A 27371-nucleotide genomic window follows, 5' to 3' on the forward strand; every position below is an offset into this window, starting at 1 on the left:
GCATAAGAATATTAGGATGGAAAGTGTCGGGTCGGTGTGGAGAGCAGAGACCATTTCATTTGGCAGGACTGACAAAATATTTATAAAATTAACTCTCTCTCTCTCTCTCCCCCTCTATATATATATATATATATATATATATATATATATATATATATATATATATATGAACACTTAGAATGAAGGCTCTAGTTGTGAGGCCCTTGTGGCGAGTTGGGAAGCCTAAGAAGAGTATGGAGGAAACAAAATATAATATATACTTTACCCCATTCCTCTATTAGTAATTGAGGGGTTCGGTATGTTAAAGGTAGTCAAAGGTCGACTCCCATTCACTCTTCTGCTACATCCTGACCACACCCTAACCTAACTTAACTTTTTCTCTCCCTGTCTACTTTTGTTTCTTCATCAATTTTTCACACAGAACAACCATTATTCCTTTGGGAAGTTTCTCGAACTTCAAGTCTTCCCTTCATCATTTAGGTAGAGATTCAACAATAAGCTCTTTCAGATCTATTATGTGATACGAATGGGAAAGTTAGTGTTTGTTGTGCTAAATTCCAATTCAGAATATGTTAAAGTGCTTGAGGATTATGAGGTAAATTGCAAGTTAACCATGAGTTTTATGTGTTTTTATGTAAATTTCATGAGCAAATTAACATGAATAAAACACTGAACAACAAAATATAACAAGCATGAACATCACCATAATAGTATCACCACAACACATGATGAAGGAGTTCACCCCGCTTGGGCTATATCTTCTTGGCCCAACTTACAATGGCTTGGCCCTCTTCAAATTATGCTCAAAAGTCTGGATACATACATTTACAGTGGTCAAACAGCTCTGAAACCTGCTACAATGGCTTCAGAAGACCCAAAAATGCATGTCTAGCCTCTTCCTGCTCCTAATTTGGTCAAAAACTTAACAAGTTATGAGTTCCCCTAGCTTAGCGAATAGTCGCTCTACAATTTCCCCAAAATTTGGCACCAGTCCTACAACTTCGCCCTGAATTCCCTTAACGGAGTGCTAGTTTTGCAGACTTCCGGCGGAATTCTTTGGGTGGTTAAAAAGTCTGCCAAGGCTTAAGGTCTAAAAAATGTGGTCATGTGGGCAGTTAAATAGGCGTGAACGGTTATGGATAAGTCCGACAGTTCCGGTGAAGGTTACTGCCCGCGGACTTTTGGTGGTCACATTTAGTGGTTGCAGTGGCAGTTACTGCCACGGGGGTGGGCTAGGGCCTAGCCCTCGACCCCCCTGCTAATGATCCCGTGGTGCGGGTGTGGCTAGGGGCTAGGCTTTAGCCCGCCCCCTAAACACTATGTGCGCCATACCATAAATATAATATCTTCATGAATATATAACAAGCAATACAGTGGCATAATGGTAATGGTGATGGTTTGTTCGACGAAGGTTGTGGTTTTGATTCCGGTGGAGGCTATTTGGACTTTTACCCAACATTTTGGTGGTCTCATGTTGCCATGTGGCGATCTGTGGTTGGCCACCAATCAACCGACCAAATCACACCACCTCAGCTATGTACCTTGTGACACGAGGCAGACCCATATTGGATGCAGAAAAACACAGTCAGATTCCACATCACCTACCACGTCAGTAGTACGAATTGCTGACTCAGCTATCACAATTTTTCCAAATTTCCTTGTTTTGGAAAATGAACAGAACATGTTTCTGGGAGCATATGGAGTCTGTTTCGCACGAAACGAGTTGCGTCGGATTCAAAACGACAAGCACTACGCAGTCATGTAGGTTCCACACCGATCCGACAACTTTGAATTTTGAGCAAATTTTTGAGCACCTGATCACTCCTTCCCACTGGAAGCTTTTGGACCCCAAAAGATCACCTTCAGTTGTTCATCAGACAAGGGTACATTTCCCTCACTTTTCCAATCTCAATCCATTTGGAATTAGAAGGATTTGTTCCTTTAAGCCCCTCACGAAGGCAATCTACATTGCCTTGTTTTGAAGTCCTTGTTCTTCTATCAAGAATGGTGTCTTGTTGAAGCTCATCAAGATATTTGGGAGAAAAATATTCAATAGATGGAATCTGAATATTTTCTCCTTGATCTTCAATCAAAGGAGGCTCATACAACCTTAAGTTCTCAACATTAACAACAGAGTAAATTTGCATGTATGAAGGCAAATCTAACTTGAAGGCATTGTCACCAATCTTTCAAAAAATCTGAAAGGACCATAATGGATTGGTTTTAGTTTTTTACCTTCCCCTTGAAGCCTCTCTTTGCTAATGTGAAGCCAAAATTCGTCATGAACTTGAAACTTGTGATCCTCACGATGATTGTCATGCCTTGCTTTGTACTTGCCTTGGCTCTTTTCAAGCTGATCTTGAACTGTTTGAGGTACCATTTGGGATCGTTCAATGAACTTCTTAGCTTTTTCCATGTCACCATCAATAGCAACATCCTTATTACCAAGATGGTACAACAAATTATGAAACAAATGGTAATCAAATTCCCCTACTTGGTTCTCTTGACTCAAGCTTAAATGAAAGTATGCATATTGTTGAACATAAATTTCATGCAAAACAAAAATATGCTTGAGTAAAGTAGTTGCACTAACAATAGGCCTAGAAATCATATCATCAACCTTGTTGTATATACCTTTCTTATACTTGTTGACTAAGTGGAATTGTTATAAGGATCTCATCCATAGAAAGGGACTTGATTGTTGCAACTTTGTCGTTGCACCATTGAAAATTTTTGAATGACATGAAATGAGCTTACCACATTGCATGAGGATTGCGCCAATGGCATAGTCACTTGCAAGTACATGAGCTAAACTGATATTTTCTTTCGAGACATCAAATGCCTTTTGTTTCTTGCCTCCCCACTGGAAGACCTTTTCCACACTAGACAATGCATGAAAATGAGCTGCGAAAGAAGAAAAGTTAGCAATACGCTTTTTCCAATATTGGCCTGCTCCCAAAAAAATCTTACTCCAGTGATTGTCTTGGGTGTTGGCCAATTCATCATGAAATCGACCTTGGAGGGGTCTATCTTCAACTCACCTCCTCAAACAATATGTATTAAGCACATCAAAGTAGTTTTACCAAATTCACACTTTGACATCTTCAAAAACAATTGTTCTTTATTCAAGACATCAAGTACTTTTCTCACATGCATGACATGTTCATTAAGAGATTTTATGAAAACTAAGATGTCATCTAAATAGACTATCTCGTCTAGAAATGGATCCAATACATCATTCATCATATGCACGAAAATAGTAGGATAATGGAAAAGACGAAAAATCATAACTAGCCATTCAAACAAACCTTGCTTTGTTTTGAATGTCGTCTTCCATGTGTCTCCTTCAACAATTCTACTTTGATGATAGCCACTCCTTAAGTTCCACTTAGTGACATGATTTCCATTCTTCTTGGGCACCAAAACAATAGGTGACCCATATGGCGAAGGAGATGGTCGGATGATCCCTTTGTTCAACAACTCTTGGGTTTGCTTTTGTATTTTTTCATTTTCCATTATTGACATCCTGTACGTGCCAATGTTAGAAAGATGAAAATAGTGTTGCAATGGTATTTCATGTTGGATTCCCCTCTTGGGAGGCAATCCATTTGGTTCCTGAAACATCACATCATATTGGTTAACTACATCAACACAATCAGATTTCAATTTTGTATCACAACCCTCAAACGCTTCATCATCAACATCATTCTTTGGTTTGATCATAAGAAGCACTAAATTCTTTCTTAAATTCACTAGTCTTTTCATTTTCCCTGCATTAACTAGTGAAATATTTAGTTTCTTGTGATGAGCTCTCAGAATATACTCCACACCATCTTTGAACAAGTGGTACTTGTTTTCATGGTGATATAAGATTGCTTCTCTATCATAGAGGTAAGGACTACCCAAAAAAATGCTGAAATATCAAGCAGTACAACATATAATTCAACTTTGTCAATGAAGTTTGTTGTGATTGCAAACCGAAGAATACATTTCCTTGTAACCTATAAGTTTGTGTCCTTGCATATCCAACCCAATGGACATGTCTTAGGATGTGGAATGGTTTCAAGATTAAATTTCTTGACTAAGTCTTCAGATATCAAGTTGGCTTGAGACCCACTATCAAATAGTTTGTCGATTTTTGTATGTTTTGCAATAACCTTCACATGAAATAATTCAATCCTTGTCTCTTCATTTGGAGTGCTAGTGTGACAATTTGATGTACTAGTGCTAGCAATGGATTCTTTTCCTTTTATACCCATGGCTGTAATTTTTGTTTCACCACCCGATTCGGATTCCAAATCCTCTTGAATGATTGCAACTGTCTTTTCTTTCCCTTTTCTATTGAATTTTTTGGGCCTCATCTCTGGTGAAGCTTCTAACAGTGGTCTCCATTGTTACCCTCTTTGTAACAATGTTTACATATTGTTTTCTCTCCTTCTTTTTTGATGGATGCATTTTTCTTTCCTTTCCCTTTGAAACCCTTTTCTTTTTCTTTACCCTTAAATGTATTTTTGCTAACCTCTTCTGGAATATTTTCCCCTCTTGCTTCTAGATGGGTGGCTTGCACATAAACCTCATCTAGACTAGTGGGATTAAACATAAGGATAGTATGCCTTAGGTAGTTGTGTAAACTTCCTATATACTTCAACAATGTGTCTTGTGATTGCAAATCTACACCTAACATTAGAGACCTTCTTCTAAATTCTTGGATGTAATCTTGCGCATTTTGACCTTTAAGTTGTCTAAAGTTCTGCCAATTCATGATGGCTTACTGCATATATGCTAGAGGGTAAAACTCACTTTTAATTCCAGCAATGAAATCATATCAAGAGATTGAGATCTTACCATGTTTTTTCATCTCTTCTTGTGTCTTGGCTTCCCACCATACTAGTGTTTCACCTTTTAGTCTCAAGGAAGCTAGTTGAATCTTTATGTCATCATCTTGAAGGTTTTGAATCCTGCAATAGACCTCAAGTTAACGAATCCAATTGTCAAGCTTTTATGCATTCACTTCACCATTATACATTGGAAATTTGAATTCTACATCTAGTTTCAATAAGGGAGTTTTACCATGTCCCTTTGAGGTATGTGCATGAGTTTGAGTAAGGGTTGTAGTATTGATATGTAGGTTTTAACCCCGTATAGAAATTACCTGCATACGAATTCTAAAACATAGAAAATAAGCAATGCAAGAGCATAACACATAAAACACATATACACAGATATTTTCCCCTAGATCCCAAAATCGGAACTACCAGCTTGATTTTTCATTATGTTCCTTTCAATGTTATAATACATATTTATACATGCCGAAGCATCCAATACCATGGAACGAAAACCATCGCGTCCAATACCATGGACCGAAAACCATCACGTCCAAAAACATGTGTGAAAATCATGCACAAAACCATAGGTGGGTCCGCCCAACCTAACGGAGGGTCCAAAACCAAAATTTTCGGGGGCGCTGCCCCCGACCCCATAAAGTGGGGTTACGGGTACGCCTCAAACCCCCTGTGACCGCCCCCCCCCCGCTACACAATTGGCGCAATGAAGGGGGGCTCTGCCCCCCTCTAACCCCCTGGTTAACTACGTGGGCTAGTCGTGGAAAGAATATAACACAACCCAACATTCTCCCACTTGTTGTTTTCTTTCCACAGGGGGCCACAAGAGAGCATAGTCATTTTTCCAGCCTTGAAACGCCCATTGTCTCTCTACACCAAGAGAACTTCTCAAAGCTCACATATTTTGTCAATGCATCTGCAGTATTATTCAAAGTGTCCACCTTTACCAGCAACACCTTTTTGTCTTCTATCATATCCCTCACAAAGTGATATTGAACATCAATGTGCTTTGTCTTTGAATGATATGCGGGGTTCTTTGCCAAGAAAATTGCACTTTGGCTGTCACAGTCTATAGCTCCCTGTACTAACCCCATACTTGAACACAATCTCTGCAACCAAACTGCTTCCTTGCTTGCATGAGTGGCTGCCATGTATTCTGCCTTTGTAGTTGATAGTGCCACTACAGATTGTTTCTTACTCATCCAACTGACTGCACCTCCAAATAGGTTAAAGACATACCCACTTGTAGATCTTCTCTGATCCAGATCTCCAGCCCAGTCTGCATCAACAAAGCCACAAATATCCAACATTATGTCCAATCCTGATCTTCCTTGGTAGCATAAACCATAATCACTAGTGCCACGCAAATACCTAAAAACCCACTTCATTGTTGTCCAGTGATCCTTCCCTGGTTTTGACATAAACCTGCTCAATACTCCCACTGCATGTGCAATGTCTGGTCTAGTACAGACCTCAACATAGGTTAAACACATACCCACTTGTAGATCTTCTCTGATCTAGATCTTCGGCCCAGTCTGCATCAACAAAGCCATGAATATCCAACATTCTTTCCAATCCTGATCTTCCTTGGTAGCACAAACCATAATCACTAGTGCCACGCAAATACCTAAAAACCCACTTCACTACTGTCCAGTGCTCCTTCCCTGGTTTTGACATAAACCTGCTCAATACTCCCACTGCATGTGCAATGTCTGGTCTAGTACAGACCATTGCATACATCAGGCTACCGACTGCACTTGCATATGGAACACGGGACATGTCCTCTTCCTTTTCTTGTGTCTTGGAACACTGTTCAGCAGATAACCTCACACCTACAAGAATAAGAACCTTCACCAGTTTACTATCCTGCATATTAAACCTCTGCAGTATTGTCTCGACATACTTCCTCTAGTTTAACCAGAGCTTCCTCTTTGCCCGATCTCTTCTAATTTCCATGCCCAAAATATAGTTTGCAGCACCAATATCTTTCATGTTGAATTTGGAGGACAATTGGGTCTTCAAATCCTGGATAATTTCTTTGTCATTTCCAACCAGCAACATATCATCCACATACAAGACTAGATAAATAACATGGTCACCAATTAATTTAAAATACACACAATGATCTGCTTTGCTTCTAGTGAAGCCAAGTCCCCCTATAAATGTATCAGATTTCTGATACCACATCCTTGGTGACTGTTTTAACCCATACAGAGACTTCTTTAACTTGCATACCAGTTCTTTCTTACCCTTCACCGCAAAGCCTTCAGGTTGCTTCATGTATATTTCCTCTTCCAGATCCCCGTGAAGAAATGTTGTCTTCACATCCATCTGTTCTACCTCAAAATCAAAAGCAGCAGCAATAGATAAAAGTAATCTAATAGAAGTTACCTTGGCAACAGGAGAAAAAATATCACCAAAATCAATTCCCGGCACCTGGGAATAACCTTTTGCTACCAACCAATCTTTGTATTTCTCCACCTTTCCTTCTACATTTGTCTTCTTCTTGAACACCCATTTGCTGCCAATGGGTTTCATTCCAGCCGGCAACTCCACCAAATCCCAAGCCTCATTTTTGTGCAAAGATGCCATTTCATCAACCATGGCCTCTTTCCAAAGTTTGACATCCTCTGAATCTACTGCTTCCTACACAGTTCTGGGATCATCGTCAGTAATAGATAAAGCAAAATTTGAACATAAAGCAGATGGACTATACCTTTCTGGCTACCTTCTTTCTCGAACTGAACTTCTCACACCTGGAGTTTGTGGCTCTTCATCTTCTGATTCCTCCTCTACAGTAGAGTCTGATTCTTCCTCCTTAAGCTCAAACTCTATCTTCTCAGATTCCTTTGGTTGGGCTTCATGTTTAATAACATCTTTTACCTCTCTGAACACCACATCTCGGTTGTACACAACCTTCCGTGTGACTGGGTTCTAAAGCTTATAACCCTTTAAACCATCCTTATACCCAATAAAGATGCACTTTTTAGATTTACTATCCAACTTGTTTCATTTCTCCTTTGGAACATGTACATATGCATCACATCCAAATACCCTTAGATGTGAAAGAGAGGGTTTCTTACCAGTCCATACCTCTTGTGGAGTCTTATCCTTCAACGCTAATGAAGCTGACCTGTTGACCAGGTAACATGCAGTATCCACTGCCTCTGCCTAGAATTCATGTCCTGACCCGGCACCACTGAGCATGCTTCTTGCCCTTTGCATCAACGTCTTATTCATTATTTCTGCAACTCCATTTTGCTGTGGTGTATATGGAGTAGTCTTCTGTTGTGGTATACCACACTTATTATAGAATTCTTCAAATTCCTTGTTACAAAACTCTCCACCATTATTTGTCCTCAGCACCTTTATCTTCTTCTCTATCTGATTTTCCATGAGAGCCTTAAATTCTTTAAACCTGTCAAAGGCTTCAGATTTCTTCTTAAGGAAATATATCCATGTATTCCTTGAGAAGTCATCTATAAATGATACATAGTACACAGACTTACCCAGTGATGGAACCTTCACAGGTCCAAACACATCACTGTGCACAAGTTCTAATATATGTTTCGCCCTCTTACTACCAGAGGGGAAACTCACCCGATTCTGCTTCCCATATACACAATTTTCACAAAAATCAAAATCTAGAGAGCTATTACTCATACCTTCTACCATACCTTTACCATGAAGTATTCAAAAGCCCTTCTCTCCAATATGTCTAAGCCTTTGATGCCACAACATGGTCTTCTCTCCAGAGACCACTAGATTTTATGCTCCACTTTCAGGAACCACAGAACTGTTGCACCCATCAATAATAGTGATACCTTGTAGCTTGTACAGAGTTCCAATTCGAACTACTTGCATCAATACCAGTGCTCCCCGAACCATTTTGCAGGTATCCTTCTCGAACACTATTTTTACACCTGCATCATCCAACTTGCTTATAGAAATCAGATTTCTGGCCAATGTAGGAATATGCAGAACACCCAAAAGTGTTCTAACCCTTCCACCTTGCAACTTCAACTTTAATTTTATGCGACCAATGATTCTAGCATTCCTATCATCCCCTAAAAAGACATCACCACCATCATATTTCTCATACTCACAGAACCACTCTCTATGGGGAGTGAAGTGAAAGGATGCACCTGAGTCAATCAACCATGCCTCATGATCTACATGTGTACTTGAGAAGCCAAGTACACATCCCCACCTTCATCTGAGGTGGTTTTCGCCTCTGCAGAAGGAGCATCATCAGATCCCTTTCCTTTATCAGGAGCTTTAGATTTACAGTCCCTTTTGTAGTGCCCTTCCTTCTGCATTTCCAGCACACCACCTTTACAGGTTTTCCTGGAGATTTAGATCTCCCTCTAGATTTAGATCTCCCACTCAATGACTTATTTTTGTTTCTGTTCTGGGACCGTCCTCGTACAGACAAGGCGTCACCATTCTGGCTCTCCATATTTTTCCGTCTCATCTCCTTCGTCAGCAAGGATGAGACTATTTCATCCAACTGCAAGCCAGTTGCATTGCTACCTATTACAATAACCAGACTATCCCACGAATCTAGTAGAGAACACAACATGCACTTATCTTCATCTAAAATTTTAATATCGACAGATGCTAACTGATTTACCACATTATTAAATGCATTCAGATGCTCTGTCACCAAATCTCCATCTTTCATCCTCAAGTTATACAGCTTTTTCTGCAGGAATAGTTTATTCACCAGAGACTTAGATTGGTACAAAGTCCCTAACTTGTCCCACAAAGCCTTCACCGTAGCTTCCCTTGATACATTCGGTAATACTGAATCTAAGACACATAATCGTATTGTGCTCTTTGCCTTCCGATCCAACTTCTTCCATTCTTCATCGGTCGCTCCCATTGGTTTAGTACCTGGATCTACTGCAATCCACTGATCTTTATCCACCAACAGATCCTCCATCTTGAGTTTCCACAACTCTAAACTCTGACCATTAAATTTCTCGATCCCTATCTTTCCACTGCCGCCATCTTCTTTTACCACTAGAATCGATCTCGTAGATCTCCCACTGAACAGGGTCTACCACAGGCCCGAGCAAAACCCCTTAGCAAAAAAGGCTTCCCGTTGAAGCCAAAACAACTCTGATACCAAATGTAGGTTTTAACCCCGTACAAAAATTACCTGCATATGAATTCTAAAGCATAGAAAATAAACAATGCGAGAGCATAACACATAAAACACATATACACAGAGATTTTCCCCTGGATCCCAAAACCGGGACTGCCAGCTTGATTTTTCATTATGTTCCTTTCAATGTTATAATACATATTTATACATGCCGAAGCATCCAATACCATGGATCAAAAACCATTGCGTCCAATACCATGGACCGAAAGCCATCGCGTCCAAAAACATGTGCGAAAATCATGCACAAAGCCATAGGTGGGTCCGCCCAACCTAACATAGGGTCCAAAACCAAAATTTTTTGGGGCGCTGCCTCAGACCCCATAAAGTGGGGTTACGGGTACGCCTCAAACCCCCTGTGACCCCCCCACCTGCTACACAATTGGCACAATTAAGGGGGGCTCCGCCCCCCTCTAACCCCCCGATTAACTACGTGGGCTAGTTGTGGAAAGAATATAACACAACCCAACATGGAAGAGGATGAAGGTGAAGGTGAAGATGGCAATGAAGATGATGGTCGAGAAGATGGTGGTTTATCACCATTCCCATTACCTCCTCCACTTGAAGAACTCTTTCCTCTTGGAGGCCTGGAGCTTTCACCTTGCGACCTTGTATTCCTCTCTTCATAGAGGACTTTCACCATCTCTTTCATGTCAAAGAAAGCCTTCCTAAAATCCTTCTCATCCTCTAAAATATTTTTAGGCTCTCCTTCATGTGACATGCTTGCTGAAGTTTCTACTAAAATTTGAGGTGGAGTTTTTGGTGGAGATTGTGGCAATCTTGCTCTCCTTATCCTTGTCCCAACTTGAGGACCTGCAACCACAAGCGTTCCTTCTCCTCTCTTCAGCTTCAACCTTGTAAGCATCAAATTCAATTGCGAATAATTAAATCCTCCCTGCAGAAATAAAACCAAGAGATTTGATACCAAACTTGATCTGAATGGGAAAGTTAGTGTTTGTTGTGCTAAATTCCAATTCAGAATATGCTAAAGTGCTTAAGGATTATGAGGTAAATTGCAAGTGAACCATGAGTTTTTATGTAAATTTCATGAGAAAATTAACATGAATAAAACTCTAAACAACAACGTATAATGGACATGAACATCACCATAACAATATCACCACAACACACGATGAAGGAGTTCACCCCGCCTGGGCTACATCTCCTTGGTCCAGTTTTCAATGGCTTGGTCGTCTTCAATTATGCTCAAAAGTGTGAATACATACATTTATAGTGCTCAAACAGCTCTGAAACTTGCTCTAATGGCTTCAGAATACCCAAAAATGTTTGTCAAGCCTCTTCCTTCTCCTAGTTTGGTAAAAAAATCAACAAGTTATGAGTTCCCCTAGCTTGGCTGATACTCGCTCTACAATTTCCCCAAAATCCAGCACTGGTCCTACAATTTTGCCTTGAATTCTGCTAATGGAGCGCCAGTTTGGCAGACATCCAACAGAATTCATGGGGCAGTTAAAAAGTCTGCCAAGGCTTAAGGTCCAAAAAATGTGGTCATGTGGGTGGTTAAATAAGCACAGACAGTTATGGATAAGTCCGACAGTTCTGGTGAAGGTTACCACCCGCGGTCTTTTGTTGGTCACATTTGGTGGTTGCAGTGGCAGTTACATCCACAAGGGTGGGCTAGGGCCTAGCCCTCGGCACCCCTGCCCACAGTCCCATGGCGCGGGGGTGGCTAAGGGCTAGGCTTTAGAGCCCCCCCCCCCCCCCACAAACACTATGTGCGCCATACCATAAATATAATATCTTCGTGAATATATAACAAGAAATATAATGGCATAATGGTAATTGTGATGGTTATTTTGGCAGAGGTTGTGGTTTCAATTCTGGTGGAGGCTATTCGGACTTTTACCTAACATTTTGGTGGCCCCATGCTGCCACGTGGCAGCCTGTGGTTGGCCACCAACCAACCAACCAAATCACGCCACCTCAGCTCTATACCCTGTGACACGAGGCAGATCCCGATTGGATGTAGAAAAACACAGTCATCTGCCACATCACCTGCCACATCAACCTGCCACGTCAATAGTATGGATTGTTGACTGGGCTATCACAATTTTGCCAAATTCACTTGTTTTGGAAAACAAATAGAACATGTTTCTCGGAGCATACGGACTTTGTTTCATGTGAAATGAGTTGTGCTAGATTTAGAATGACGAGAACTACGCAATCATTCGGGTTCCACACCAATCCAACAACTTTGAATTTTGAGAAAAATTTTGAGCACTTGATCATTATGTGATCTTACTCTTTTTGAAATTCTAAACTCTATATGTTGGGCCTCCTTTCCCATACATTCTCTCAAGCTTCTTCTTTCACATAGGAGCTTGAGCGTGTAACCTGCACATAAATCAATCAATCTGAACATTGAAGCACTCATCACTTCCAAAAAAGTGTACACACAGGAATTTAGCACAGAATATCAACCATCATTTGATGGATGAATAGTGTTTCTCATTCACCAGGATACACCGTCTTAATAAATATGATTCAAACATAAAGAACACAATGCACAGCACGCCAGAACACAATTCAATTATAGTTTCTGTTTAAGAACAATAATTGTACATAGGGAAATTCATAGTGGGCTTGCGCAACCTTCATTCATGGTACCCCTCTCTTAGGATTTTTATCAACCGTTTTCGAATTTTGACAATCTGACGGATCTCTCTCTTTTGACCCATCTCCTCTATTCTCTCAACACATTAAGGATTTCAAAACTGGATTCTCCATCCAAAGACAAAATTCTGACATAAACTCAGACAAAGTCTTGAAACTTGAAAAATGCACTGATCATGCTAACTATGATAGGTGTATTCACAAGGAAAGATACAAAGTTCCATTAAATTGTAAAGAACGTATTTACATAGCCTACATACTTGTGTCCTTACATGAGCTATCCTTCTCTTTTCAAGCATTTTTAGATATTTACATGAGATAGATTATCTTTTAACAGACTACAGAGAAAATGGACACTTATCCACTCCTCCTAAAACTGATTCACACCTTATGTAGCCACTTGTTATTGTTACGTATGCCCACTTGGGAAGAATACTAGTTTTCCTAAAATATCCTAACAACCTAATATTCTAGGTTCTTCTTACAATGAAGACTCATGGAATTACAAAAAAATATTAATTCTAATTTTATACAGATTTACAAATTGGGGGAATTTCCTTTCCCTTTGGAAATTTACATTACCCCTTTGGGGTTTGGTCAAAATAAGCTTCCTAGAGATGGATGCTTCCGCATCAGACTCCCCGGGTGGAAATATTTTTTACCTCCTAGTCAAATGTATTTGATTCGCCAAGCCTCCAAGGTCCCAAACTTTGCATTGATGTTGACTTCTTACTCCATTGTCCTGCTACATGGCTTGTGATATCTATCACTTGCCATGATCCCAAATTTTACTTTGCATCTCTCTTCCTACCCTATTGATGTAGTTTTTTCTGGTCAGTTGCAGTCTACTGCAAACTATCCCCCTCTGAGACACTTTCATCTTTGGCCTCCCTATTTCTCCAACCCCTATGTCCATCTTGTCCTTTGGTTGGTTCATACTTGGTAAGTTTTCTCTACTCCTTTGCTAAATTATACTGTAGTTGTCCCTTACCGTTGTCGTTGCCTCTCCTTTCGCTAGTTGTCATATACATGAACCTTCCAAGGTCGATTATTTGATGTCATGACCATTCCCTTCATTCTGATATATTCTTTTTCCATTAAATTTGTTGTGGTCATGTACCATTGAATTGGTGTCCACGACTCTTCGTCCTCAATGCTCATCTTATTCATTTATTGAATCAAGTTGTTAATACTATACACTTGCAACATATTTAAAAACTCCATGAATTCAATTGCTAATTCTTCTTTGACCTTGGTAACTGTGGGCTTCCTTAATTGTCCGTCCACAATCTTTCTGTCAAATGTTGTATGGTTTTCATCTTGGCCCTCTTTGTTATACAATATTGCCTCATCCCTATCAAAATGAAATTATGATTATTAATGCCTTGAGAAGTTATTTCTTCTCTTTCCTTCTTCTCCATAACAGTTCTAGATGATTTCCCATCATCATCTATAAGATAACCTTCCATATGAGACAAACTTGTCTCATCTTCCTTCTTTGCTGCTAACAATTTCTGTCCTTGATCAGTAATCCTCATATTCTACTCCCATGCATCTAAATATTTAGAGGCTTCACTTACTTCGACTCCTTCCTACTTGTAACCTTTCTCAAAATTTGGGGTAACCAATCGATCCTCTATATACTTCAAATCCTCTTCAAAATTTGATAGCATGGCACCTGCATGCTTCCCTTATTCTTCTATGGGATTGCCTCCACCTCCCTTTATAGTTGTCATATTATTCTCATTCTCCCTTAGAGAAACATGTCCATGCTCTTGATTTTTATGAAACAATGGCGCCTCGTGCCTTTCCTATATAGTAGATTTTTGGCTCTTCTCTTCACCCACAATTCTTATGACAACTTTATAGAGTTGCCCATTCTATAAAAATCTTAATGCTAGCTCATACACTCCTTCAATATGTTGGTCATAGTTCTTAGTTGCTTCTCCGCTATTTGATTTTAGGGAAAGTTTACAGTCCCATCATACTTTATGATAGCTTGTGATGACTTTCCTTCTTCATGATCTATGCATAAACAAATTTTATTAGTCTTAAAAAAGTGAGGGTATTGGGTGTCCATTGATACTTCTAACACCATTTTCATATTTGGTATTATCCCACAATCTTTGAGACCTTCAGATAGTCCCATCTCTTCTCCTTCATCATCCTTAATAGAAAAATGGTCTACATCCACACACAATTTATTAGCTTTAAAAATCCCTGGTTCTTAGACCTCCTCCTTTGTCAACCATTTCTCCTACTGGTTTGGATTCTTTTAATAGTCCATGATACTTTCCACTAGTCTCCTCTCCTTATCTTCAAGGAGTGGTCCTTTTTCTAGTTCACAGTAATGAACTACCCCTTGGGCTCGATTGCTCTAAGCTCTTCTTCTTCCATCCAGGCTTTTATCAAAGGCCTCATCCTCCTTTTCCCTAGTTCTCTAGATTTTGGGGAATTCTTCTTAATATCCTTGTGTTTGATAGGTATTTTGACCTTTTTCCTCAGGTCCCACATCTATCTTTTTTTTCTTCCCTCTCTTGTAGCAACTGCATTATGATGTCGAGTCTCTTTTAAGCTCTCTATCATATTCCTCTTGATTCATTCTCCTCTTTATGCCTTCTTCCTTAGATTTTTTCTTTCCTTGACTATGAGCCTCACTTAAACCCTTACCTTGACCAACAATGGTCATTTCTTTCTCCTTCCCATGAGCTTCTCCATGCTCATCGTGAGTTGAAACCTAGCCTTGTAACAAGCCTCACCTCAATTGTTACCTAAACACCTCACCTCAACCTAGCTATTGGTGTTCTTCTAGTCCCCCGCACTAGAAACTCTTGAGGACTCCTTTCTCCTCTTTGGCTATTGTACCTTGCTCACTTCTTTGAGAACTTCTCGTGTTCTCTCTTCTTTGAGGACTTCCTTCGTCCCCTTCTCCATTCCACCTCAACTAGAATTCTTTAGATTTAGCCTCTCTGTTACAAGGTCCTTCTGCCATAGTCCTGGAGAAAAATACTAGTTCTCTCCTCAAATATTATCATAGTTAACCATAATGGTTGTTATCAATTTATTATCAAACAAATTTTAAAGACCATATTTACCTCCTTAACATTGGAATCTTCTCCTCTACTTGGATGTGCTATGATCCTAAAGACCTTATGTTCTACTTTGATAATTCCTCTTAAATTCTCTATGTTTCTCTGGCCCTTTCGAGTGTAATTTCCTTAGTATTCTTTGCCATGGGACTCTTCACTTTCTCAACCCATTCCTTCACCTAGTGAAATTTATTGTTGATTTCTTGTGACTATTCTATCCCATTTTCAATTTTCAGTCTCTCATTTTCCTTTTAATCCTGCTTTTATAGAATGAAGACACTATCAGTTATAAACTAGAAATTTCATTATCTTTTTAGTTCTGCTCCAAGTCTCCACTGGACTCTTTCTTCCCCTATCTTCAATAAATTTTCATTCGTCAGTTGTAATCTCCCCTTATATATTAATATCCAAAGAGATTCTAGGCTTTGATAACACTTTGATGTAGCAGAAGCACTACATTCATCCTTTTTCCCATCAAGATTCCCTTTGGTTGTTGTGGGAAAACAAACCTATGTGATTTGTTCTTAATTGTGGTGCAATTTCTAATTAGGTGAGGTCCTCGTCTCTCCTTTTTTCAAATGAATTCGAAACCCATTTTTTTTTCATAAAAACATAACCCTAAACCCAACTTATAGATATATATGTTGTGGGGTCCCTCTAGAGTAGGTCGAGGGTTTGGATTTACACCAAAATTCACTTGATTGGATTGTCGAGGTCGGGACTTGTTCAAATCTGTTTGGTTAGGGTAATTGGGACTTACACCAAAATTCACTTGATTGGATCATTGAGGTCGGGACTTGTTCAAATCTATTTGGTTAGGGTAGTTGGAGGTGGGCTCCTAGTAACTCTTTCGCTACACACTGACCACACTTTAGCCCAAATTAACTTTTTCTCTCCATGTCCACTTTTATTTCTTCACCAATTTTTCACACAGAACAATCGTTCTTCCTCTGGGAATTTTCTCAGACTTCAAGTCTTTCCTTCACCATTCAAGTAGAGCTTCAATGTTAAGTTCTTTCAATTCTATGTGGTGAGCTTCTTATTTTTGGAATTCTAAACTCTATCTCTTAGGCATTCTTTCCCATACATTCTCTCGAGCTCACTCTTTCACGGAGGGGCTTGAGCGTAACCTAGAAATAAATCAATCAATCTAAACATGGAAGAACTCACCACTTTTTCACAAGTGTACACACAGACATATAACACAAAATATCAGTCATCATTTGATGGATGAATATTGTTTCTCATTCAATGGGATACACCATTCTTAATAAACACAATTCAAACATAGAGAGCACAATTCACATCACACCAAAACACAATTCAATTCCATATTCTATTTCAGAACAATAATTATACATAGGGATTCATAGTGGGCTCACACTACCTCTCTCTCAATTTCTTTCTCAACCACTGTCGAATTTCGACAGACTAATGAATCTCTCCCTTTTGACCCATATCCTCTGTCCTCTCAACACATTAAGGATTTAAAAACTGTGTTCTCCATCCTGAAGACAAAATTCTGACATAAACTCAAATAGAGCCTTGAAACCAGAAAATTGCCCTAATCATACTAACTATCATAGATATACTCGTAGAGAGATATACACACTTCCATGAAATTGTAAATAACATATTTACATGGCTTGCATACTTTGCAAGGATACTCACGTCCTTACACAAGCTCTCTCCCCCTATTTTCTATACCTTTCAAATATTTACATGGGACATAATATCTTCTAGCATACTACAAAGAAAATGGACACCAATCCATTCCTAAAACTAACTCACACCTTATCTAGGTTATTGCTACATGTGACCACTTGGGTAGAATACTAGCTTTCCTAAAATATCCTAACAACCTAATTGTTCAAGTTCTTCTTACAATCAAGACACATGGAATTGCTGAAAAATATTAGTTCCAATTTTATACAGATTTACAAATTGAGGGAATTTCCTTTCCCTTTAGAAAATTTACATGGTCCGGTCAAAATGAGCTTCCCGCAGATGGATTTTCTCGTGCATCAGTAATCAATAGTATATAAGGTTTACAAGAAAACTTTAATATGGCTATATGTAGGCCATGAAATTGAATTTAGTGAGGATTTTACACTATCATTACAATTATTTCTAGGAAACTAGAGTTTCTAGTAATGATTTAGTGACTTTCAAATGCTTTTGCTGAGCGAAAAGCTACTGGAATATCTCATTATCTAATGGAGTTTTAAAATTATTTGAAGCTTTGGGTTCTATATCCAACTTAATACTATATATCATATTTATAAGTAAGTACAATTTCATAACTAGTTTCTAAACTTCATATTCGATGTTGTAAAATTGATCTATTTTCATTTGTTTCCTATCACTTTGATATAGCCATAACACGAGAGAAATAGTGGAAAATAAGGCATAAGATGCATTGTGTTTATAGAGTCTTTCTTAAAATTTCTCAAAAGTGACTTCTTTATTGATCAAGTTTAATGTGTCACTTCATTCATTGAATTTATTTACATATTTTATGAAAATATGGACTTTCTCAACTTCTTCATAATGAATATGCCACAAGAGTTTTGTTATTTTGAACGAGGCCATAGAGATTGTTCCATTTACATCCATAAATATTTTTCTTCTATGCATTTTCCTATAAAAAAACTCCCTAGAGTTTTCATAATGTTAACTATTTGGGAAAAGAAAGCATTAAGACTATGTATTATTGTATATAGAATTTTCACAAGTGTATTCCTAGAAGTAGTGGGAAACAAATCATCTATGACATAAGAAAACACTATGAATACATGTATATGTCAAAGAAACTTGCCACTCCTCCAAAGATGTATGTAAGTTGTGTCACATTGATTAAGAGCATTAGTAAGAGAATTGATTCAATAATGGTATAATTGTGTAGAAATAATGGAATTGATAAAAGAGATATGAATATCTACATTACAAAATCATCGCCATCAATTCAAAAAGTTTGTAATTTTATAGATCTTTTAGATAATTCTTCAAAAAAAAATACCTAAATGAAATCTATTAATGATTTTTTTTCATAAGAAAATTAAATGAAATGAAATCCATGGTGAGATTGTTTCCATAAAGCTTGAATTCCATGAAATGTAGATAAAATAGTTCAAAAAAAAATTGGCTTCAAGTAATCTTGGTGAAATGCTTAACAAAATATCTCAATTCCTTGAAATTAAGGTGAATGAGACATTTGACCATGACATTTATATATTGAAACCCTATTTACATGGACCCCTTTCTTATTTTTGGTGGACTAATTAACATATAATTCTTTCTATTTTATTTTGGAATAATTCTCTAACCTCTAATATTTTAAATTTAATATTTGAGTAAATATTAGAAAAACACTAATGTACTCATAAATTCACTTGCTTCGAGTCTTAAATTTGGTTATTTAGTTCATGGGTGAAATTTTGACTTACAGTGGAGTAGGTAATGATTCCTAAGATGTAATAGGAAATATGGGTTGTGTAGTGAAATGCATAACTGGATAGCAATGAATGTTAAGTAGTAATAGTTGACCAATTATTTATTTGTAGTTTTTAGCATGTAGAATTGGAAAATATAAATGGTTAATGGATTTGTTGTGATTGTTTACTAAAAATAACACATAGTGGGAGTTAATTTACTCTTACGTTGTCAAAATTTCTCTTGTTCCCTTACACTATTATTGAACAATCTTGTTAAGAGCACATAGACTCTATAATGTATTGTAACCATTTAGTTATTGAATAATACATTGAGCATCCATGAAAATGTGGGGTTTTTTTGACCTTGAAGAATTTTCTACAACCAATTGTTGTCTAATGTTGTTTTCACATTGTTTATTACTAAAAATTGTGTTTATCTGATTTCTAAAAGTTATTCTTCTATCATTGATTAGTGTGAGAAACATATTCTCACATTAGTTTCCTTTTGTGCTTGAATAATTAAATAATATGTCAAATATTCTTTTTGTTGGCCACCATTGATTTAATGAGAACTTATTATTTCATATAACTTGATGGAGGTGCATAGGCTTAGCACAAAGCTTGATGAAGTTTGGCAGGAGTCCAATGTGACGGGATGATCACATGGTAATGTTGGGAGGAAATTTTAAATATTTTGTAAGGAATTATAAATATTTAGATTAGGGAGTGAGTTTTGATTTTTAGAATAAGTTGGAGAAGTTATTTTCTATTGTAAATATAGTTTTTAGTTTCCCTTATTTTGTGGAGAATGGGAAATAATTCACCCTTTGTGGCTCTTGGTTGTCATGATTTGGTTTTTTTTAGGAAACAATAAGAAAATAGCGTTTGGAGAGGAGAGGAGGAGAATTTTCTCGAGTGAGAAGAAGAGAAGGGGAAGAGAAGAGAGGAATTGTTGCTTCCTCTATGAAATTACAGTCTTGTAGGTTGCAAATCGTTGTACTTTCCATCTGTATGAATAAGAACATTTTTTTTGTGTGAATGGAAAAGAGGAATGTAAGTGGGTGTTGTTTGATTAAATCGAAACCAATTATTGAAGCAAATCAATTTTTGGTTATGAAATTATTCCTATGCGTTGGTTATCTTTAAAAATATGTACTTGTTCAATCAATTTACTTTAAGAATCTAAGTATTGAAGCTATAATCATTGTGTGATTTGTTCGTGTATTTTTGTTGAAATCGTCTAACAAGGAATGTACCACGGTGTCGAGGAGTGAGAATGTGAGGTATTTATAATGAATTTCGAGGAGTGGGAATGTGAGGTATTTATAATGAATTGAGTGTTGAAACAAAGTATTTTGTAATTACGAAATAGTAAATTGGAAAATAGGCACTACGAAACTGCATCTATTTTCTTAAACTCTATTTAGCCTGCTTCTTGCACCAATAGCCCATTGTGTTCACATGCAAATACTTTCATATAAACATTTCCTACCTCAAAAAACTTTCGACATTTTAATGCGCGTTATTCAAAATAAAATTCACCAATTTTTTCCACATTTCAAAAATAAAATTCATTTTCACAACTATTTAAAAAAAGAATTTTAACAAAATTAAATTCCACATAAAATATCAAATAAATAAAAAATATGTAAAATTTATAGGGGAAAGCATCTAAAATTGGAAATGAATAGTAGGGTTCCTTTACATTTAGGTTGGATGGATGCTATTAAGAAAATCAACATCATTGTCACCATAAATTTGGTTTTTTCCCATGGTTGTTACATATCATAAAATTATGTTTTTAAAAATAAATATTAATCAATATATTACTATTAAAAAAGTTTATATATATAAATAATAGGTTAAATTTCGAAAATTTCTATCATTATTTTGATGAATTAAAATTACAAATATAATTAGAAATATTTATCTCTTATTAAATTTAAATTAAATTTCTAATTATTAAATATAAATAAATTCTTTATATTTTATATGTAAGGTAGAAAATTTTAATCTACATTAAATTTTATTTCCAAATATTAATTATTCTTATACTCTACATCAAATAAATCCCCATAAATAAACCATTTTACTTTTAATAAGCTAATAACATATTTATGAAATAACAAATAACATTATCTTATTTAAACCACATTAAAAAATAATATAATTTATATATAAATTAATTAGATTTACTTTCTAACTATAAAATAAAATATTAGAAAAAATGTAAAATTAATTAGCTCAAAGAAGAAAATTAATATAGCAAAGATTAGAACTAATTCTCATGACCTTCATAGTGAAACAAGGCATTGGGCAGTTCCTAAAACACCATGGATGGAAAGGATCTACCATATATGTGAGAATAGGAACATCGAGGATGAAAATCACTTCCTCTTAGAGTGCCCCACGTACAACCACATTAGATCTCAGTTTCACAATCTTTGTTACAACACTGACCTTCCTAGCCTTTTACAATGTCAAAATTATAGTGACCTCGGGAGGCTTCTCTCCAAGCTTTTTGAGCATAGGAATAAAATCTTAAATCAAAATAAATAATTTGTTTCTTTAGGTCCGATAGACCAATGTTTGGTCTCAGCTGACGTTAACTACCATCATCATCATCATCATCATAATTATAAATATATCATCATCATCATCGTCATAATTATAAATATATATAAATATATATAATTGGTTTCTCTTAAATAACATACCTTGATAGAATTAATAGTTCTATAAAAAAATATATATATATATATATATTATATTGTTTCCCTATTTCATTTTTCATGAAAAACAATTTTTATCTAACTTTTAACATTATTTTTATTTTAAAAAGACACGTGTATTGACAAAGTCACACATAACCATCATCTTAAATGGAAAATGTACTTTTCCACATAATAATAATAAATAATAATAATAAAAATAAAAAATGCACCACTAAAACTGAATGAACTTAAAAAAGCACCACTAGAAATTACATATCAAATAACCATGGAAAGGGAAAAAATGGAACAGCAAAAGGTCATGGAATTTCTATATCAAATAACCATGGAAAGGGAAAAAATGGAACAGCAAAAGGTCATGTCCTCCATATTTGGGTACGCGGTTTTGAAATGTCTATGGGAGTATTGGTTTGCTACATAAGCATCTAGTGATACGACATGAAGGAATCATTATGTTTACACTTGGATACGTTTAAATATGATCTGCATGCCATGTTGAGGCTGTATGGTAAGTATAGCGATGGGAGCATGCCTGTATGCAGGTGAAAGACTGAATGAGAATCTCTGCAAAATCATAGCTAACACAGTCTTGGCCTCCAACATGGCAAAGTTTTGGCCAATACATGTTCTTGGACCCATTGAAAATGGTAAAAAGGCATTCGGGTCAGTAGCTGCCTTTGAAGGACCATCTGCAAATCTTTCGGGCTTAAACATGTTTGCATCTGGCCCCCAATACTTCTCACTGTGATGCACTCCCAAAATTGAGAAACTCAAGAGTGCGCCTTTTGGAAGTGAAAACGGGCCGAGCTTCATCTCCTTGTATGCTTCTCTTACTATCGAATGCGCAGGTGGGTATAGCCGTAGAGATTCATTTAACACCATAGTCATCTGCCAGCCAGGAAAAAAAAAACAGACAACAGTCACTAGGCTACCTTAAATGAGAAATAATCAACAAATCGAATGAGAAAAGTGATGGAATACATACTGATTTCATCCTGCTAAGCATGTCTGCATCTGGTATGCCCGTGCCACAAATACTGTTAACTTCTTTTCTTAATATTTCCTGCCAATCCAGGTTTATTGCAAGCAAGAATACTGTCCAGGTTAACAGATTGGAAGATGTCTCATGGCCTGCAAAGAAAAATAGTTTGCATTCATCCATAATTTCATCCATACTTAACGTTAGATTTCTTTGAATGCCACCCAATTCCTTCTTGTTGGCAGCCATCATGATTCCAAGAAGGTCATTTCCATAGTCAACCTGACTGGTTACTGTTGTTCTGGGCTCCAACCTTCTTTGAATTATAGAATTTAGGATTTCTCTAATCCTTCTATCAATCTGCCATGCATACCTGTTCTTGCTTGTAGGAATATATCTGAAAAAACAAACCCACCGAATGTCAGTCCACAATCCTTAATTATAAGTACTAAGAAGCATTATACTTGTGCGAAAGCTCTATTGACTAAGTGTACCACTTGGTAGACCCTTGTGCAAAAGTAAGAGATCTAAGGATTATGGCACTGACCCATAAAAGAGCAGCACCCAAAGAATGTTAAAAGAAGACATAAGCAAAAGTACACATGAACTTGCAGTCACATGCAAAACTATATAATTCAAAGATAAATATATTGTAATTACTGGCTTCCAGGGATGAAGATAGAATGTTCAGCTTCAAAAGCCATTTTTTTTAATTCTCTCTGCAATTGAAATACTTCTTTTCCTTCATTGAAACTGCTACCGAACGCAGTATGGGATATGATATCTGCTGTTAGTGCTATAAATTCTTTATGAACATCAATTTCTTTGCCATGAGAGTCTGCCTGAGCCACCATCTCTTGCCAATTATTGAGCATGGTTGAAGTGCAACCAGCCATTCTCTTCACCATTGTCTGTCATTCATTTGAACTATATAAGGCTCCAACGCTCAGAGAATCTCTAACAAACAGTCTAGCTAATGCAAATCCTTGGTTAGTAGAGATGGGCAAATTCACAGCATAAAAAATGTAATTTGACAGGCTAGAGGAAAACACTTAAAAATAAGATATCAAATGGCCATGTATAAAATGTTCTCCAATTGATAAGTCTTTTCAGTTTCAGTCAATTTTAGATTTCTTAACTCCGTCCTTATTAGACACCACGTTCTCATGGTGGCCTGCAAGATCTGACCAACATACCTATGTTCAATAATCCTAAACATATAAGGTGATTCTCTATTGCCAAAATCTTCAATCCATTATCAAATCTTATTATACTGCTACTGTGTTTGCAGGACGTTTCAAGAGTCCAAACCTTAAGTTTATCAATATTGAAGGCAGGGTTTACAATCCTCCTGTGGTGAACCCACTTCAATCCCTTTATGGTGGCCAGTCCCTGACCGAGCAGAGCCAGTATAAGAGGCCTGAGTGTCCGCTTCTCATAGTGCCCGAACTTGTTTGATAGAACTTCTTTCATTAGTTCTGGTTCTGCAATGTAGAGGATTGAACGGATTCCATACCAGTAGAAAAAGGTATCTCCTGAAGACAAACAAATTACCCAATCAAACATCGATTTCAAACTGTTTAGCAATACCTGTGTCAACCTTGACACTATTGCAAAACTCCAAACGACTAGCAGCAAGTATATGTTGTAGATTCTAGCAGGCCAATAACTAGCAGAGCAACATATGAAAGTAAAAGAAGTCTCTAAGGAAAAGAGAATGAATAAATTAGAGAACCATATATTTGACACCACTTATGGTAGTGTGGCAGGACTATAGGAACAATATCATGAGAAATATTCTGCATAGGCTGTGCATGAGCCTCCCTGCTCAGCTTCCTCTGCTCTGACCCGCTCCCAATGAGTATCCGGTAAGGCCGACCTCTTATTCCTTGGTCTGTATAAGCTTTTTCAAATCCATAGGGCTTCCATATGAGGTCTCTAAAAAGGTTAACCAGTAAGATCCCAAACAAAACAACTAAAATAGCAACCCATGCCTCAACACTGCTCTTAATCTCAATATCCATCATCAAAACCTCACACAACTACTCTGTACTATTACAGGGCTAGTACCTATAGTTCTCTGTATCGATGAAAGACACTTTAAATTTATATTTATAGACCCAAAAGTGCACCAGACCGCTGACTTGCAATCTACTCTAAAGTGCCACACTGATAACCCACGTGTTCTAAACGGTAGCCTCAACTTGCTAATTACAAATAGTGTATATAAAACTGACAGTCTTCCTATCAGAAAAGTGGAACAATTTGCCCATAATTGTCATTCCATGTCCCTCCTTCGAGAAGAACATTCATTAAAAAATAAAATATCCAATTGTAATAGTGTATAGAAGACCAGTCATTAAAAAATAAAATATCCAATTATAACAGTGTATAAAACTGACGGTCTTCCTGTCAGAAAAGTGGAACAATTTGCCCATAATTGTCATTCCATGTCCCTCGTTTGAGAGACGAGTCATTAAAAAATATCCAATTATAATATAAAACGGACAGTCTTCCTACCAGAAAAGTGGAATAATTTGTCTATAATTGTCATTCCACGTCCCTCTTTCGAGAAGACCAGTCATATTGGCACAGCACATGTTTGAGATTGCTCGGTGGATAAAAATTCAAATCATGATGTCTTACATAAGTACTCAAAGGGATTTGAACTAGTGACCTATTGCAAGGAGTGCCTTAACAGTGCATCCATTCACCATCAATCCAAAATTCCGTGGGCACCATGATGTCTGACATTGCTTGGTGGATAAAAACTCGTTAAAAAATTATATCAGAGGTTTCAGCCAAATAACGTCTGAAATGGTCATGTGATGTGATATAATTGCTTGGTAGATAAAAACTCATTAAAAAATCAAATCAGAGGTTTCAGCCAAGTAAGCTGTGAAATGGTCATGTGATATAACAATTTAAGGTTGGTAAACTACGGATATCGATGGCTTTTTTGATAACATTAATGTTTCTATATTCATTAATGTGATAACATTAATGTGTTTATATTCATTCATTCGATAACATTAATGTGTCTATATTCATTTGCTAACATTAATGTGCTTATATTTATATTTATTGAGTTTCTTTTTTGAGCTTTATTAGAAGGGCTAAACATATCTCTCATAAAAATTGAGTTTGAGTGAAAAGAATGATAGCTAATTATTCTAATTATTCAATCTAACCAATGAATATATTGTAACCCTCACCATATGAATATATTGTAACTCTACGTACAATTAATCATTAATCACATTCATGTTGTTGTAAACTAAGGGAATAGAGACAATTGTGCCACTAAATATAAATGTAATCAAATTATATCATAAATACAAATACGAGCATGAATTGGAATTGCTATAATAGGAAGTTAATTAGGCTTGCAAAAAGAAAGAAATAATGAAATGTATTGCATACAGATAGGAACTTAGTTGAAATGGACAAATACTAACCTAAACTATTTTATAGTAGTAACTAGCTAAGGAGGGACCCTACATCCTTAGCTAAGGTATTGGGCAAAAGTTATAGTAGCAACTAGAACTTAAATCAACATTTAGTCATGGAAACAAAGTGCATAGGAAAATAAAAATGTATTCTTTATTAATTAGAAACAAAGTATCAAAATTGCATTCACAATCTTCCTCCCCTACCCACATTGAGCATAGTATTTATAGAATTCTTTGATTTCCTATATTAACATAGAGAGTTGAGGATAGCCATGAGAATCTATGATTCTTAGGCTATCTCATTCTCATTACAAGAACTCATTGTCCCAAACTAACAACCTTGTCATTTTCCAAACCATGCATCATCCACTTCGCAGGTCATCATATCATATGTAAAAACCTAATGACGTAACAACGATGAAAATGGATGATGAAAATTTTGTGACGATGGTGCAACATCTCATGATTCCTTTAATTAGCAAGCACCAAAATGCTAGTTCTCCCCTAAACAGACTAGTATAATTGCTTGAAATGAAATAATTCATGAGAAAATGTACATTGGAAAAAATGTATTATTCAAAGTCAAGGTAGGCTTTAGGATAATAGTATGATGAATAAAAGTGGTCAATAAATGAGGTAAATATGTGTGGAAAATATGGCATTTTAAGTGCCATCATATCCCCCCAGCTAAAATTGTTGCATGTTCTCATGCAACCAAGTAGTTAATCCAAATCTGAATTTAAGTAGGGGCACCTAACATGGAGGTTTCTAATGTTGTAGTCAGCTTGACCATGGTCATATGCTATGTGAAATCCTCCCGTGGATTCAATCCCTTGCCAATAGATAGCCTCACTTATGGCTTCTATGTTGCAATCACTTTGGTACTCTGGTGAAGGAAGCCAAATCGAGGGAAAATGGAACCAAAGTCTAATCTATTTATTCCCACGTCTCCTTCTACATTGAACATACTTGTTGATCCTATGGGAGGTTCATAAAATTAAGTGCATTTGTTTTCCTTATATCCTCTATAGCCTACTTCCATATTT

The 27371-nt window shown here is 36.8% G+C and overlaps 1 protein-coding gene across 1 annotated transcript; it reads right to left on the minus strand.

The window, feature by feature from the left end:
- Positions 1 to 22350: 22350 nt before the first annotated feature.
- Positions 22351 to 25029, minus strand: LOC149148055 (cytochrome P450 709B1-like). Its single transcript, XM_089444045.1, has 5 exons — positions 24609 to 25029; positions 24185 to 24408; positions 23534 to 23784; positions 22880 to 23270; positions 22351 to 22782 (listed from the first exon to the last, which is right to left on the minus strand). The coding sequence occupies exons 1-5, from the start codon at positions 24898 to 24900 to the stop codon at positions 22351 to 22353; spliced, it is 1590 nt and encodes a 529-aa protein (XP_089300171.1). The 5' UTR covers positions 24901 to 25029.
- Between the last annotated feature and the right edge of the window lie 2342 nt (positions 25030 to 27371).

Source organism: Pinus tabuliformis, chromosome 9, assembly GCF_031772625.1.
Source record: "Pinus tabuliformis cultivar Carrire ecotype Pingquan chromosome 9, CPIR1, whole genome shotgun sequence".
NCBI lineage: Eukaryota > Viridiplantae > Streptophyta > Pinopsida > Pinales > Pinaceae > Pinus > Pinus tabuliformis.

Excerpts from the sequence above, each read along its gene's own strand:
- LOC149148055 (XM_089444045.1), bottom strand. The coding sequence starts at position 24,900 with ATGATGGATATTGAGATTAAGAGCAGTGTTGAGGCATGGGTTGCTATT. Across the intron at positions 23,785-24,184 it reads TCAATATTGATAAACTTAAG|ACAATGGTGAAGAGAATGGC; the intron begins GTTTGGACTCTT and ends AATGAATGACAG. Across the intron at positions 23,271-23,533 it reads ATCTTCATCCCTGGAAGCCA|ATATATTCCTACAAGCAAGA; the intron begins GTAATTACAATA and ends TTGTTTTTTCAG.